The sequence below is a fragment of the Ovis canadensis genome, chromosome 10 (assembly GCF_042477335.2).
Source record: "Ovis canadensis isolate MfBH-ARS-UI-01 breed Bighorn chromosome 10, ARS-UI_OviCan_v2, whole genome shotgun sequence".
Lineage (NCBI taxonomy): Eukaryota > Metazoa > Chordata > Mammalia > Artiodactyla > Bovidae > Ovis > Ovis canadensis.
In genome coordinates, this window is record NC_091254.1 from 83,622,395 (window position 1) to 83,640,609 (window position 18,215).

Here is an 18,215-nt window from a genome sequence, read left to right on the forward strand (position 1 = left end):
TTTGGATATATACCCAGAAGTGGAATTGCTGGATCAGATGGTAGCTCTATTTTTACTGTTTTGAAGAGCTGCCATCCTGTTTTCCATAGTGCTGCGGCATTTTACGTTCCCTCTAGCTTGAGCAGGAGTTGATATTTCTCCATGCTCCATCCATCCCAAGCCCACTGACAGCAGCGTCCTGGGTCAAGCATGCCTGCTGTGCTGGCTGAGTCACTCATCACACAAGCTCCACAGTGATATCCTACACCAGAACCTCTTCTGGGAAGGCTTCTAATCATATTCTCACCTGGCAGAGGGGCTGGGAAGCCCTGTGTGGCCTTCTTTATAAGGGCTCTAGTCCCAATCACGAGCGCAGAGCCTTCTTGATCAAATGCCTCTCCATCTAATCCTATCACTTTGGGCATCAGGTTTTCAACAGGTAGATCTGGGGAGAATGCAAGCAAATAGATCATAGCAGATGAGAAGATATGTAATTCTGCCAAACTGCCAATGATTTAGCCCCTACATGTGGTCTTAGAAAATAAAGGGTAACAAAATGGGGAAGCTATGCTTGGCTCTTCCTGGATGCCACTTACTTTCCACACCACAGCACAAGGTAGTGGCAAATAGTGACACCCCTCCAGTTGGTCATTTCTGGGCTTTCCCTGCCCCAGTTAAATGTGGAGCCAGCCTCAGAACCTGGGCTCTCTGTAGCAACATTCTCTTCCCTTCCCATGTCTCCCAAAACCATGATGGTACAAAAATGCCCTCACATCAAAGAGCTGGTGCAAGATCAAATTAAGGGAAGAATATTATGGGCTCAAGGGTGCATCCATTCTTCAGGATAGCTTCCCCAGTGGCTCAGATGGTCAAGAATCCGCTTGCAACCCAGGAGACCTGGGTTCGATCCCTGGGTTGGGAAGATCCCCTGGAGAAGGGCAGGGCAACCCACTCCAAAATTCTTGCCTAGAGAATCCCCATGGACTGCAGCCTGTCAGGCTCCTCTGTCCATGGGGTCACAGAGTCAGACTTGACTGACCAGCTAAGCACAGCGCACAGCACAAAGAGATCAAACAAGAGAGGCAACAAATAAATGAGCTGGCGCTGAATGGGCTTCCAAGGATCCCCCAGGCTGCACTCTGGACATCCACAAATATGGCCTCAGGATGTGCCCCTGGGGTGACAAAACAGCCATTTTCTTTTCCAACTGTGTTTTTCGCTGTAAGTTTCCATATAGTCTCTAAAGTTCCCCTTTGAATACACTGAAAGGAAGAAAGGTTCTTAAGGACATAGGCTCATTGTTACTTGTTTTTATTGTAAATGGCTGAGCATTGGCAGACACAGTTAGAGGCTGGGTTTCTTTGGCAGTCTTGTATTGTTCCTGTGTGCTCAAACTCCCAAGGGTAGCATTCCATGTAAGCTATCGCAGTCGGCTTCTGATAAATGAGTCTCAGCTAGCTGGGCCATGCACACAGCAGCTGAAAGAAACAAAGCCCTCCTCTGACTCAGCTCAGGTACAGCCATAGGGATCACTGTTCAGAATGTTAAGGGACAACACCAGAGCCCATGAGCACCTTTCAGCCCCTCTGCTTCTGTGCCAGCAGAAGCTGGCCGACCCTTAGGCTGTGTATTTCAATGGGCTTTGGGCTTCCCTGGTGGCTCAGAGGTTAAAGCATCTGCCTGCAACGTGGGAGACCTGGGTTCGATCCCTGGGTCAGGAAGATCCCCTGGAGAAGGAAATGGCAACCCACTCCAGTATTCTTGCCTGGAGAATCCCATGGACGGAGGGGCCTGGTGGGCTACAGTCCACGGGGTCACAAAGAGTCGGACACAACTGAACGACTTCACTTTAGTGATTAGGTAGAACTCACCAAACCTGGCACATATAATTGAATGTCAGTAATAGTCAATCAATGTCATATTTCAGAATGTATATCAGGAAAACAATCTCAGAATCTAACAAAGTTTTATTGGTATACCAGATGTATGAAAAGGCAGCACAGAAGTTACACTTTACTATAAAAATAAATAAATATAGCTCCCTGACTCTTTTTCATTTCAATTAGGACATTTTTTTAAGGCAGTAAATACAGTGAAGTTTTATGGAACAGAATTTGAAGTGCACTCTGTGTGTTTTATTTTTCATTATGCAATGAACATCATGAATGTTCATGATCATGTCAGTTGTTCAAGATATGGATAAAGACATGGAGCTTATTCGGAGACGTCTGGTGTAAAATGGGGCTTCCCTGGTGGCTCAGATGGTAAAAACTCTGCCTGCAAGGCAGGAGACCCAGGTTCAGTCCCTGGGTGGGGATGGGTAAACCAGTTCGAGCACAAATACATCACGCATAAGATTTCATTGCCTGAAAAATGGCTTAAATATAAAAGTTTCTTTGTGTATTTTTATTTCTTTTGGAGGCTGATGGACAGAGCCTTTGGTTTTGGAAACTTGCAAAATAACCTGCAGGAAGGGGAAGAATTTTAATCACAGGTATATTGTATGAGTATATGTACATGGGAAGGACAAAATAGAGGAAGGGCAAATTTTTTATTTTTATATATTTATTTTAATTAGAGGATAATTAATTTACAATACTGTGATGGTTATTCCCATACAAACAACATGAATCAGCATTAGGAATACATATGTCCCCTCCCTCAAGAACTTCCCTCCCACCTCTTTCCCCATCCCACTCATCTACGTTGCCGCAGAGCTCTGACTTTGGGCTCCCTGCATCATACATCAGACTCCCTCTGGCTATTCATTTACATATGGTAGTGGGCTTCCCTTGTGGCTCAGTTGGTAAAGAATCCACCTGCAATGCAGGAGACCTGGGTTTGATCCCTGGGTTGGGAAGATCCCCTGAGGAAGGGAAAGGCTACCCACTCTAGTATTCTGGCCTGGAAAATTCCATGGACAGTCCATGGGGTCTCAAAGAGTCGGACACGACTGAGCGACTTTCGCTTTCCATGTATATGTTTCAATACTACTCTCTCATATCATCCCACCTTCTCTGAGGAAGGGAAGTTTTTCTCAGCTTTCAAGCCACATCAGGAGAGGCAGTTGAAGAATGCTAATGATAGCAACTAGGCAGGGCTGCCACCAGTCCATCAGATGCCTGGGCTGGATGTCCTGGCACCGCCCCCCCCCCCCCCCGCCCTCCTTGAGATCTGCTCTTCATCCTTCCAACCTTGGTCTATGTCCTAAAGAAGAACATTACATACCACCATCAGCTGGATAGCCCTTCCTTCTGGCTTCCAGTTGGGTTCAGCCAATGAGAGGCAGCAGCCAGAGGTCAGAAGGAGGGACTGGAGAGGTCAGGATATCCTCTGCTCCCTCCTTGAGGGACCTTGCTTTGGCAGCTACAGCATCTTCCGGCCACATTCCATGGCTTCAGAGCCCGTGCATTCTGGTAACAGCTCCGTCCCTTCTGGCCGTTCTGCTGTTGCCAGCCCCAGGGTTCTTCATCACACTGACTTCCTTCAACCCTGTTCACACCTCTGTAAACTGTCTCTTCTTTAACTCTCTTTATTGCTCCTTTGAGTGTGCCATCTGTTTCTTGCCAGGACCCAGACAAATATAGTGCCTTTCTAGGAATTATGGGGAAAAAGCACCCAGATGGGTATGCAAGGGTTCATTACACTATTGTCTTTACTTTGGTGTATAGTGTAATTTTCTAAACTAAAAAGATTCCCACAGAAGAAAAGGAAAGGAAAGAAAAAGGCATGGTGAATGGTGCCCTGCAGGTGCATTTGGGCTGGCCTTCAGCCCCATCTCCCTCTCTCAGTAGATGACTTGGTGCAATGCCCAAAATACCCTGCCAAACTTGGAAGCCCTAGGAAAGAATGGCATGCATGCTAAGTCACTAAGTTGTGTCCGACTTTATGGGACCCAGTGGACTGTAGCCCTCCAGGCTCCTCCATCCATGAGATTTTCCAGACAAGAATCCTGGTGCAGGTTGCCATTTCTTCCTCCAGGGGATCTTCCCCACCCAAGGATCAAACCCGAATCTCCTGCATTGGCAGGAGATTCTTTACCCCTGTGCCACCTGGGAAGCAGGAAAGAATGGGCAGGTCCCTAAAAGCTGGAAAACATCTTAAAGAGAAAATGAGGATTGACCTGGGTCTTTAAAGATATTTGGAACTTAAATGGAAAAGTACATTGCCAGCAAAGATAAGATGAATCCCTGGGGAAGATTGCATAAGGCAAGGAGTGTCCCTTGAAAGGAGAACTGAAACCTGAGAAAGTAGAGAGGAGGTAGAAATGGGCTTGGAGTGCTGAGCCATAAAGTGTGAATTGGAGTTTGTGATCAAACAGGCAATATGATGGAGTGTTTGGACACATGGGCTCTGAAGTCAGATCCATTAGCTCTGTGACTGCACAGTAACTAAGCCTCCATTTTCTATTACACAAAATGGGGATAAAATAGCACCTACCTCCTAGATCTGCTGGGAAACCGAATTTTTGTAATGCAGGTCAAGTGCTTAACACAATGACTGGCATTTAGTAAGCACCCCACGGAGATTAGCGACAGAAGCGTGACATGATAGAAGCAGTATTTTGTGAAGGTTAGCCAAACAGGTCATTTGGGATGTGCTAGGATGGAAAGACGGAGAAGGCAATGACACCCCACTCCAGTACTCTTGCCTGGAAAATCCCATGGATGGAGGAGCCTTGTGGGCTGCAGTCCATGGGATCGCGAAGAGTCAGACACAACTGAGCGACTCCACTTTCACCTTTCACTTTAATGCATTGGAGAAGGAAATGGAAACCCACTCCAGTGTTCTTGCCTGGAGAATCCCAGGGACGGGGGAGCCTGGTGGGCTGCCATTTATGGGGTCGCACAGAGTCGGACACGACTGAAGTGACTTAGCAGCAGCAGCAGCAGCAGCAGCAGCAGCAGCAGGATGGAAAGATGGGGGTAAGAGGAGGCAAGGAATTCTGAAGCTGCTGTAGCCCTCTGCACTCCAACTTGGGACACAGGAAACAGGAAAGAAATATGTGTGAGAACCTTGTGAGACGAGGAGAGGGGCGGAAAGCAGATGGGTCGCAAGAGTAAGGAGTCTGGCGCTGCGAGCACTTTGCTAAGGTCTTCAGTCTCTGCTGGTATAAATGCACATGGGCAGCTTAAGCAGTTGACATTGGAAGGACTGACAATTTGACATGAGCACAAGTTTTAAAAAACGGTGATATAAATTTGACATTAGATTTTACTCTTCTACTCAGTGACGAGTTAGACCCAAGATTCTAGTACAAACTAAAAATCCTAATGGACACTTAAAATATTCCAGTGATCACTGGTTGCTTCTCCAACTTTCCAAAGATGGTTTTGTGTATCCAGAAGTTTGTTCTGATTAAAACCTGGGATCAGACCTCCTCAATTGAGGAAGAGCACCCTCGTACAAAGGAACCCTCTAAGGTCATGTATAATTTACAAGTTCTGGTCCTACTAGCAAAATTCATAGGAGTGAGCTGTCAGGTCCTTGACTTAACCATCTTAACGTTTGGGATGGAGGAAGACAAATTAATTTTGAGGAATAGTTTCTGGAAGTCCTCAGGGGAGCATTTATTTGTAGGCAAACCTACATGAGAATTTAGTGCCATTTAGAGACAGCTCTGAAGCCATTTTAGCCACGTCTTTCTCTTTGGGAAAACGTATCCCTTGTTTTCACTGCTTGGCATTTTTTTCCAAGAAACCAAGCCCAGGTTTTGCTGACGTTCAGGTTCACAGTTAGAAAGAGCGTGACAAAATCTGGTTTCAAGGTCACTCCTGCCTCACCCCAACTGGTCTCTCTCTCTGTGCCCTCCAGGTACCTGCCTGAAATCATGAATGACGGGCTGACCAACCAGATCAACAACCCAGAGGTGGACGTGGACATCACGCGGCCCGACACGTTCATCAGGCAACAGATCATGGCTCTCCGCGTGATGACCAACAAACTGAAGAACGCATACAATGGCAATGACGTCAACTTCCAGGACACAAGTAAGATAGTCTTTATCGGCACCCTCCAGAGTGAAAACCGTTATAGAAGATCATTCTGTAATTTGTTTTTTTAAAGAAAGAATTTTATTTTATTTCTTTAATTTTTGTTTTGTATTGGAGACTTGTTGTTTAGAGAGCTTCCCTGATTGCTCAGCAGTAAAGAGTCTGCCTGCCAATGCAGGAGATGCAAGAAACTCGGGTTCGATCCCTGGGTCAGGAAGATTCCCCTGGAGGAGGAAATGGTAACCCACTCCAGTATTCTTGCCTGGGAAACCCCATGGACAGAGAAGCCCGGTGGGCTACAGTCCATGGGGTTGCAAAGAGTCAGACACAATTTAGCGACTCAACATCAACAGAGATGTTTAACAACGTTGTTTTGGTTTCAGGTGTACAGCAAAGTGATTCAGCTATACATATACTTGTGTCTATTCTTTTGCAAAATCTTTTCCCATTTAGGTTATCACAGAATATTGAGCATCATTCCCTGTGCTATACAGCTGGTCCTTGCTGGTTATTCATTTTCAGTATAGCAGTGTGTACCTAGTGATCCCAGACTCCCAAACAATCCTTCCCCCGCTTTCCTCCTGGTAACCATAAGTTTGTTCTCTGAGTCTGTAAGCCTGTCTCTGTTTTATGAATAAGTTTATCATAATTTTTACCTTGGCTCTTTTGTGTCATTCTAACCCCATCTGCAAAGTTCTTTATAGTCCTTTGGGCAGAGCCCTGATCTTTCTTTAGGATATGACTAAAATCATAGCTGCTGTTAAGGAGTATTTTCAGTGGCTGACATTCAACTGTACCAAAACTAAAGTTCAGTTTCATCTGCCAGTTAATCCATTGACTACAAGACAGCAAAGTAATGTTTTCCCCTCCCCCCTTCCCCATCAGCACTTATGTCTCTGCCTCAAACTTCCATCCTTCCTCCCAACTGCCAAGAGAAGAATGTCCTCACAATCACTCAAGATCACATCAGGGAAGCATACCTGAGTTAGGATTGTTGGGAGATTCGTTTGAGGCCATGTGTGAAAGAGCTAAGATGAATATCTCATGTGCCGTGAAGTCAGTTCATTGTTCTCTAATTGTGCACATGCATGACCCACTGACTGTTGTATCGGAAATCTTGAGTGAAATACTAAAATGCTGATGTAATATTACACGACTATTTTATTAAAGATTACAAAGTACCAAAAGTGATTTTGAAAGCCTGTTAAGTGCATGTTGAATGAAAGTAACCATATTTGGGTTTTGTCTAAGTGGTTTCTAGATGTGTAACTATAAAAGCAAAGGTTTTTTTGTGTGTGTGTTTGTTTGTTTGTTTTCTGTTTTGTTGGCTTTTTTAAATATATATTCTTATAGAGAGAGTTCTTGGGAGAAGATTCCTTGAACATAAGATGTGGAGTTGCCAGTGATTCTGTAATTTGGTTGCTGAAGCAAAAGATGATGCTATGTGCTTGAATTAATGAGATAGAAAGAAACAAGTTACAGATGGGAGACATGAAGTCATCTGAGTCTTCACCATCATTCTACTGAGTTTTCCCCTGCAGAAAATTTTTAGAGCTTAATTCCACTTAAAATAACTCAAAAATTAACTTTCTAAGTGCAGGATCGTTGCCAACCTGATAAATTTGCTCTAAACTTTCTCAGTCCTCCCAGTATTTCTCTGCCTCTTTGCTAAATGTCTCCTTCCCTCTTCAGAAGAGAAAATTACACTAGGTTTTAGCCTTTGCTGCTTCTCCCCTGCTCATTTCTTAGCTTCACTCTCAATTTATCTTTTTTATCTTCTCTATCTAATAAAGCACTTTGTCATCAGAGAATGACTATTGAATTAAATAATTCAAGATACATAAGAATTAGTTGATGTTGGCCTTGGTTCTCTCTCCTCTCTGACCTGAAGAGGTTGTATACATATCAATCAGCAAAACTTAAGATACGTCCTGGAGAAGACATCCTGCTCCATTTCCCCCAAAAAGAAAATAAAAATCAGCAACACTCAGTATCACTTTGCTGTAACTTCAGCACCAAACTTGACCTCCTGTTTTAGGGTGAAAGTATTAGTCGTTCAGTCATGCCTGACTCTTTTTGACCCCATGGACTATCACCCACCAGGCTCCTCTGTCTATGGGATTTCCCAGGCAAGAATACTGGAATAGATTGCCATTTCCTTCTCCAGGGAATCTTCCTGACCCAGGGATTGAAGCCAGGTCTCCTGCATTGCAGGCAAATTCTTTACCATCTGAGCCACCAGGGAAGCTTATTTTAGGATAGTGTCTGTCTTATAAACCACTATCACATCTTATAGTCATCATCACCATTATTGCTTCTGACATTTTTAAAACTCACCCCTTAAATACCTGCATTTGTCATTCCTTTTCAGAAAGAGATGGAGCCATTATTTTTCTCAGCTAAAATTTCCCATCATTATTTGCTTACCACATTTTTAATATTCTAAATCACCTCAATAATATCTATAAAGGTTATGTAACTTCTTGTTCATAATACCAGTGTTTAAAACAATTCCCTTAGCAACTGTGATATCTCTGAATTTAATTAATGGGCATTTTCCCCCTTGTGAAAGCCACTAAAGATAAATTAGAGAAAATGTTAAGAACCTGGTATAGTATATTCAAGTACTCTTATGTGGTATTTTAGATGTCTCATTAAGAAAACAGAAATTACACGGGGACTTCCCTGGCGATTCAGTGGTTAAGACATCGAACTTCTACTATAGGGGATGTGGTTCTATTCCTGGTCCAGGAACTAAGATTCTGCATGTCATGTGATATAGCCGAAAAAAGTTGAAAAAAGTTTAATAAATAAATAAAGTTGTGCTGAGTTGAGCCTTGCTTAGTGGGGCGGTATTGGAAGAGTCCTGACGTCATCTTGGCTTTTCTTCAGTACCACTGTCTAGCAGCCAAGATGGCACTAGGCTTTGTGGAGCAGCTCAATATATACATCACCATTTCAGATCAGCAGGGAGACATTTAGGTCTATTGAAGGGACTCCATGGAGTACATGGGGGAAATAGTAAATGTCATTTCTGTGTTTACCATTACTACATTTCCTAAGCCCTCCCAGGAACATTATCTCACTTATAACACTTATCTCACCCTATAACAATTCTATGAAGTAGATAGGACTAGTCTCATTTTTACAGGTGAACAAGCAGGGCCTAGCAAGGCTAACTGACTTAAATAAAAGACAGCCCATTAAAATCTAAGTCGTCTTTGCTGGAGGAATAATATATTTCCTATCAAGCATCATTGTACACATTGGGTTTGGCGCTGTCACATTTTATCAGGGGGTCTTCACCACCCTCAACAAGGTAAACGTTATTGTCAATAGGTACTGAGTTGAGGAAACAAGTTGAAAAAAGTGACCAAGGCATATTTAATTATTCAGTAAGTAATTATTATTATGCACCTACTGTATGCCAGGGATCATTAAAGCCAATGCAGATACAGAAATGAACAGTATATACAAAGTGTCTGCCCTTCCTCAACAAGTGTACATTCTCAGGAAGGGAACAAGAAAGCAAACAGTTAAATAATAGAGTTGCAAATGGAGATAAGTACTTTCACACAGCTAGTAATGGATGCTCAGTTGGTAAAAGAATCTTCATGTCAATGCTGGAGACCCAGATTCAATCCCTAGGTTTGGCAAGACTCCCTAGAGAAAGAAATGGCAACCCACTCCAGTATGCTTGCCTGGGAAATTCCATGGGCAGTGGAGCCTGGTGGACTATAGTCCATATGGTCGAAAAAAGTCAGACACAACTTAGCAACTAAACCCCTGCAATGAATGGATGGAGACTTACCTGAGACCCAAGTCTGAGATACAGGGTTTAAGAATCATGAACCAAGTGGTCAGAAGTGGGAACAGAGCAGTCCCAGAAGGCATTTTGGGCAGGCAGGGCAGATGCCAGGCTGAGAAAGCATACTAGGTGGACACCTGGGCGTTGGTTTGAAGCAGAGAATGGCAAAATTTTCTGTAAATAGCCACATATTAAATATGTTCAGCTTGGAGGGCCATACATGAATGCAGAATTAAATAATCCATAAATGAGTTACCATGACTGTGTTCCAATGTAACTTTACATACAGACAATGAGGTTTAGATTTCAGATATACACTATTTACATATCGCAAAATGTTATTACTCATTTGTGTTTTTTCAAACACTTGAATATATAAAAACGATTCTTGGGATTATACAAAGTCATTCTTGGGTGCGTGCATGCTAAATCTTTTCAGACATGTCCCACTCTTTGTAAACCTATGGACTGTAACCTGCCAGGCTCCACTGTCCATGGGATTCTCCAGCCAAGAATACTAGAGAGGGTTGCCAAGCTGTCCTCCAAGGGATCTTCCCAATCCAGGGATCGAAACGTTATTTCCTGCGTCTCCTGCATTGGCAGGCGGATTCATTACCACCTGTGCCACTTGAGAAGCCCAGGCTTGAGAGCCATACAGAAACAAGTAGCAGCCCTGCAGGCCATGGTTTGTCAACCAACGGTCAAGTCAGAATCCATCCTTGCACTTAGGAGGAGAACAGCAGTGGAAAAAGTGCCCAAAATGGTCATAACCAGCTGTGCCTTCCACAATTACATGCTGCCATTCTCTGATTTCTTACTTCCATTGTTGGTTTTCCTCTTCAATGGTTTCCTTTAAAATATCCTTTCAAAATCCTTTCTAAAAGCATGATATCTCCTGAGAACAATGGCTCTGAGTTTTGAAAATGAGCAAAGAATGAAAGTTGTTAAAGTAATTGAAATATTGGCCAGAATATGAAATTCATTTCAGATTCCAATATGGTGGGTATGGCCTCTCACTGGATCTGGGCTTCCCATGTTTTTTTAGTTGGGTAACTTCGGATATCTTTTCAAACAAGTCGACTCTTTACATCAGGTGGCCCAAGGATTGAAGCTTCAGCATCAGTCCTTCCAATGAATATTCAGGGTTCATTTCCTTTAGGATGGACTGGTTTGATCTCTCTACTGTCCAAGGGACTCTCAAGAGTCTTCTCCAGCACCACAGTTCAAAAGCATCAGTTCTTTGTTGCTCAACCTTGTCCAGCTCTCACATCCATACATGACTACTGGAAAACCCATAGCTTTGACTATAAAATGGACTTTTGTCAGCATAGTGATGTCTCTGCTTTTTATTTAGGTACAGTCCACCTACCCATCACAAACCTGTCCATTAAAGAAAAACACCAATACAGTATATTAATGCATATGTATGGAATTTAGAAAGATGGTAACGATGACCCTATATGCGAGACAGCAAAAGAGACACAGATGTAAAGAACAGACTTTTGGACTCTGTGGGAGAAGGCAAAGGTGGGATGATTTGAGAGAATAGAACTGAAACATGTATATTACCATATGTGAAATAGATCGCCAGTCCAGGTTCCATGCATGAGACAGGGAGCTCAGGGCTGCTGCACTGGGATGACGCTGAGGGATGGAATGGGGAGGAAGGTGGGAGGGGGTTTCAGGATGGGGAACACATGTTCACCCATGGCTGATTCATGTCAATGTATGGCAAAAACCACTACAATCTTGTGAAGTAATTAGCCTCCAATTAAAATACATATATAAATTTAAAAATAAATAAATAAAATAAACCTAGTAGGGTGGGATGAGGAGGTCTTCTACCAACATGCCCAAATTCTTTTGCGTCCCACTCTTTGCTGGCCTGGCGCTAACTCTTTTTCCATCTGTCCATGCCAGGCGACGAATCCAGCGGCTCGGGGAGTGGCAGTGGGTGCATGGATGACGTGTGTCCTACAGAGTTTGAGTTTGTCACCACAGAGGCCCCTGCGGTGGATCCCGACCGGAGAGGAGTAGACTCTTCTGCCGCCCAGCCGGGCCTGTCCCTGCTCTCAGGATCTCTCGTCTGCGTCGCCCTGGCACTGCAGAGACTGTGCAGATAATCCTGGGTTTTCAGTCAGATGAAACTGCATTTTAGCTATTGGAACGGCCAACTCACTTCTTTTCTTACACCCTTGGACAGTGGACCATGCCACAAAAACTTACCGGTTTCCGAGAAGAGGGCAGTACTGTACTCTGCCTCCCTTTTTATTTTCCCAAAGAGTACCAGGCGCCAGACTGGACTGCTTCCTCTTTCCTTCAGCTATCTGTGGGGACCTTGTTTATTCTAGAGAATTCTTACTCAAATCTTTCGTACCAGGAGATTTTCTTACCTTCATTTGCTTTTATGCTGCAGAAGTAAAGGAATCTCACGTTGTGAGTTTTTTTTTTTTCCCATTAAAAAAAAATAGGAAGAAAAGATAATTTTCCTTGCAAAACCAGGCCAAACCCCAAGACAACTGCAATTGGAACAAAGAAGCAAACAAGAGAGAAAAATAAAAGAGCTTTTAATGCCGTAAGTTTGGCATTGCCAGCCAGCTCCCAGTGTAAGCTTTTCAGTAACAAATCAGGGTTACAAAATGCTTATGGGGAGAAAGTTTGACTTTTTTTTTTATGTAGTGAAAAAACACTGTTGTCTTGGAGGTCTTGCACACTAAACACAAAATGCCCCAGCTGATTTGGAGGTACTGAGGGTAAATTTAGAATTCCATCTTTACTATAAGAGCAAAATTTGCTACAGCTCAGCATCTCTCTCTTACCTTGCCCGATTTCAATTTCAGTAATAGCATCATTTTTCTTAATTCTTTTAATTATACACTTTATATACAGTGTCTGTCCACTGTATCCAATTGGCACAGACTTTTTGCTTCATTTTCAGTTACTAGTGGACACCTGCATGAACTCATCCCCCTCAAGGGTCTGAAATGAAAACAATCATCAACAATACAATCGCTTTGCTTTAGCCACAGGCTTGACATGAATCAAATGTTTCTGCCCTGTGCTCATACCCTCCCCCAAAGAAGAGTTCTTTTAATGAACCGCTGAACAATTCGATCCATAAGTGAGTTTTGATTTTTAACTATTTCCTTTGTGTCAATTGGTTTCTGCATCACAAGGGCATTCTCTTACAAAATAACTCACAACAACAAAAAACGTCAAGACAAAAAATATATATATATAGTATTGACATGGAGATTTCTTTCACTTTTTTAGTCTTAGTATGATCATCTATTTTTATATCTATATATATATAAATCACAGATTTTAACTTCTTAATTCCAAGCTCAGGGTTGACACACCTTTGTAACGAAAATGTTTTGTCAACCAGCTCTTCTTGTTTTGTGCTGCTCAGAGAAGGGATTCCTCAATTATCTGTGAGCACCAAGAATCAAGAAAGAGAACTTTTTACGTATCTAACTGTCCATTTCTTAAAAGTTTGCCAGGGCACACCTTTCTCACATGAGTGTGCTTTGCCCTGGGTGCTCCACACTGTACCTAACTCATGGGCAGAGCCATGGGTGTGCAGAACTGTACCGGTCATGGAAACTGTATGTGCAAGGAATGTATTATTCATGCAAAACCATTGCTTTCAGGACAACGCCTTCAGCCTAGGATTCCTGCTTGGCACTTGGAGAGATGTCCTAATTTAACAGGCTGATTTATAGCCTAACTCTTCCACCAGGTGTGCCAAAGCCAGGCATGATGCTCCCCTTGACAGAGAGAAGCAAAATAAACCAAACTGGGGCTTTATGAATACAGTTGGCTATCCATGTCTTTTATTTTTTGATTTCTATGATGCTTCTGGGGTTGGGAAAAGTAATGTTTCAAGACACCATAGTATGCCAGTCACATGTTAACGAACCCATTAGCAGTCATGACACATAAGTGATATTTTTTATCTCCATACTCATCAAAATTATAATTAGTTTTTGATTTAGTCATCACACTTAAGTAGAACACATGCAGCACAATAGTATTAAGTATATTTGAGCACTTTTGCAAAACGGAAAGTATTTAGAAGCATCTCTTGCTATTGTATGCCTAACAAAATATGGAACGTAGGATTCTGAGAGACTTTGTGGCATCTTTTCATTTAAATCTTTAGGAAATTGACACTTAATCTAATTCGGCATTCCATACTTCTAGAAAACCATTCATTTCACCGCCAAACTTCAGCTTCCTAGCACCAATTACACATAAAGCATCTCTATGAAGGACCAATCAATTATGTTGCTCACTGCATTGTATGTTCAGAAATCAGTATTGTCTTTCTCCAGTAATTAAGGTGCAATACAAATTAAATCAATCTTGATTTTCCAGAATATTTGAGTCATCACTTGTTTTCATAGCTTTAAGCTCCAAGTCTTTCCTTTTGAAAAAATATTTCTGCACTGCTTTCTGTGAAATAGGTCAGAATGCCTTGTTTTCCCTGTGCTTTCACCCCCCAGAGGGTTTTGTGCATGTATGTGAATACACCTTATATTAATGAATGTGAACCCATGTTCTGTACACACTAAACACACCAATAATATATAAATGCCTGCTTCATTTGTTTCCACACCTTTGTTATCAATATTATTCATATTGGTGAGCTATAGTGAACTATATGAGCCAGGCAGAAAGCTGACATCACTATCAGTTAATGATGCCACAGTAATCGTCACCCACATGGATGTGGTCAAAATATTATTCAAATTGTACTTCCCGCTTTTTATCATCATCCCACCCCATCATATGATTTTTTAGACTAATTTGACATGAGACTTTTTTTGTACCCTAAGGGAATTAGTTTAATCTAGTTAACCCATTTCAGTAAGTATTTTGGAATTTCCCCCTCCCTGAACCACCAAATTAATTTCTCTCATTTTAGCATAGTGATAGGGGATGCAATGATACTCCATTGTTTTTCCTGACCTGCCCTCATTTGCTTTGAAGTCCCCTAAATTCTGTAATCACATCATAACCTCTGTTATGAGTAGAGAGGAACGGACTCACTGAAATCGGACGCTAGAAACAGTTGGGTGATGCTCATAACTGCAAACACTTAGCTTATTGAAGTGCCTCTATTTACATGTTCTTTAGTTATAATATGTATTTTTCTAACAGAAATACACGTCTGTAATTGGTGTATATTATACTTTGTATATGTTATAACAAAAGCTAAACAGAGGCTAAAGTCTTAAGCAGAGAAGAATGGATTGCAAATTCATGAGTTCGAGCTCCACTTATGGTTCTGTATTAAAGGACAGACACAATGACCTTCTCTCATTTAAATGAAGGTCAAGTCAGGACTTTGATTAGAGCCATCATAGAACAGCATTAGCGCTAGCAATCTGACTCCCTTACAGTGTCTTAACCAGATCAATATCTTGTATTACTTGCTTTAATTGTAAGGGATAGAAAATACTACTTTGCCTACACTGAAAAACATGATTATTCATTGACAAGCAGTAGTCATTGTAAAAGTAGCATTCTGTATATCAAACACTCTGAAAATATTATCGGACGCAGAACCCTAATATTTAATTTATATTCCCTGCTGCAGACATTAGCCTACTTTAATTCCTTAGCCATTACATACATGTTTTGGCTACACACTGAACACCAACTAAAGTCCTCAAGGAGGAATAAAACCTTAGCAGATTCCTGAGTTGTGATTATTTTATTACTTCTCTTTGCAAGGCTAATTATCAGATGGTTGGATGAATGGCGGAAGGGTTAGCAAATGCACGTTTTGACTTATCCAAAACTTGCAGAAATTCAAACTCATTTACTTACAGTCACCAACAAATCTGACTTCTAACTTTAGAAAAAGGAGGGGAGGAGAGGGGGAGTTTAGCTTTGCTAACAGAAGAGTAAAGGAGACCATAACTTATCAATTTGCAGTGCGTTCCTCCTTGGTGGAGACATTAGCCAATGTTTGGTTTTAGGCCAAGTTCCACAAAGACAGTATTGATTTGTATGCATCCTGGAGCCTTGCTATAACACAGTTTGCTACAGCACGGGACTCAGCCTAGCATGGGGCCATCTGAACCTCAGTGAAGGTTGCGTAGGTACTGAAATCTTTGACATTGCCTTGTAATGAGGTACTTCGACGAAAAGACAACTCAAGTTGGCGTCGTAGTGAGGTCTCTGTGTGCATATGCATAACATATATGCAGGACAAATGTGTGCACCAATCAAACCTAAAATTTTATGTGACTGTCAAATGAATATGATTTGGGTTAAGATTTTTCATTTCTGATTTGGATAGAAAATTGCTATTAATCTTGTATTAAAATAGTTTTTAAAAATCTACCAGTGCCCTTTCTGCATTTTCTTAATTATTTTCATAGTCTAAATTTCAGAACTCTTGAATTATTTTGTTTGAGAACTTTTGAGAAGCTGCAATATTTTAAAAAAAGAAAAAGAACCATAGGTTAAATCAGCACCACCCACTGAAGTACACTAGGCATTTGAAATCAAGGACTTTTCAAACTTTAGAATTTTTAGAGCTTTTCAAATGTATGTCTTGAGTTTGAGCAAGCTGTGGGAGTTGGTGAGGGACAGGGAAGCCTGGCATGCTCCAGTCCCTGGGGTCGCAAAGAGCTGGACGCAACTGAGCGACTGAACTGAACTGAACTGATCGAAGATACTATACCTCTCTTCTTTTGTGTTGATTTCTTCTCTAAAATAAAATTTAGTAGCTTGAGAATTGATGTCAGTACTTTATAAATAATGTCAGAAAATAAGGTGTAAGAGAACTAACACTTTTCCAGATTTAGCAAATTGCCTTGCTTTTTTATTTCTGGAAGCTCCCATGCTCCCAGGGATGCTAAATACTGTATAACATACTAAAGATTCATTTAGCAGACTTTTATTAAACTCTTACTTGACACTACACCTGGTCTAGGTGCCAGTCACTGGTTATCAAAACCACCATCTGGGAAGTATTCATTCTTTACTATGCTGCTGCTAACTCGCTTCGGTCGTGTCCGACTCCATGTGACCCCAGAGACGACAGCCCACCAGGCTTCCCTGTCCCTGGGATTCTCCAGGCAAGAACACTGGAGTGGGTTGCCGTTGCCTTCTCCAATGCATGAAAGTGAAAAGTGAAAGTGAAGTCGCTCAGTTGTGTCGGACTCCTAGTGACCCCGTGGACCGCAGCCTACCAGGCTCCTCCATCCAAGGGATTTTCCAGGCAAGAGTACTGGAGTGAGGTGCCATTGCCTTCTCCGATTCTTTACTATAGTTACTCATAATTATTAAAAATACATCACTGATTTTTAAAATATTCTTTTAAATAAAGAAATCTATGTAAATAAAGTTATCAGAAATATAACACTGTAAGCAACATTATAATTTTAAACATTATAATTTAGCTCACATTATTACTGTGTTGACTTCTATTAAGGAAAGTGATTCCTATAAAACAGTTAACTTTAGGATGGTGGTAATGTTTAGTCACCAAGTCCTATCTGACTCTTTTGTGACCCCATGGACTGTAGGCTCCCAGGCTCCTCTGTCCATGGGATTTCCCAGGCAAGAATACTGGAGTGGATTGCCATTTCCTTCTCCAGGGGATCTTCCTGACCCAGGAATCGAACCAGAGTCTCCTGCATTGGCAGGCAAGTTTCTTTAAGATTGAACCACCTGGTAAGCCCCTATCTTCTGGATAATTCCATCTAAAAACCAGAATATAACAAATTCTATTTGGAAATAAACTGAAACCAATTTCATGGAAAGGAAAAAAGCTTTCAAAGGGTTTTGAAAAAAATAATAAAACCACAGCCAGGTTTATCAACAATATTTATTTTAATTTGCTCTTTGGATAAAGGGACTAAGATATAGTCAGAATATATGCACAAATATGAAAGAGGACATTGATTTTTCAAATACTAACTTGTGAAATAGCTAGAAAGATGTAGCCATAATTCTTTATGTTCAAACAGACATTCCCAATTCATTTAGTACAGATACATCTCCATTCCACAGACACATTTATTTGCAGATATAAACATGTGCCAAGTGTATTTTGTCAGCTCACGGAGGACACAGCAAAGCTGGGATGAACTAGACACCTGCTTTTGTAGTTTGCACACCTTGAAATAGCAGAGTAAGTAAATGAAAATTTTACCCAGCAAGTGTTCAAGTTTGGAGAGAAGCAGAAAGGAGACAAATAAATTGGATTTGAGGCAAGTGGAAGAGTATTTACCTCGAATAAAGCCATCTGCTCTTCAATAGGAGCTGTCTGTGGAGTTTTAAAATAAAGGGAAAAAAAATTGACTTAGGCAACAATAGTCATCTATTCTTCCAAAAAAGAATGTGAGAAACACTAAATCACATGCCAGATACAGTTCTGGGTACCAGAGCAAGACGCCGGAAAGGACTGAGAC

General features: G+C 41.6%; 1 protein-coding gene across 1 annotated transcript in view; it reads left to right on the forward strand.

Annotated features, from left to right (window-relative positions):
* The window catches only part of GPC6 (glypican 6), a 1,229,455-nt gene extending 1,213,318 nt beyond the window's left edge, over positions 1-16,137 (forward strand). The window contains exons 8-9 of the mRNA XM_069601873.1: positions 5,794-5,969; positions 11,701-16,137. Of these exons, the coding sequence (XP_069457974.1) occupies positions 5,794-5,969; positions 11,701-11,903 (379 nt within the window). The 3' untranslated portion in view covers positions 11,904-16,137. The remainder of the gene's footprint in view (positions 1-5,793; positions 5,970-11,700) is intronic.
* The last annotated feature ends 2,078 nt before the right edge of the window (positions 16,138-18,215 follow it).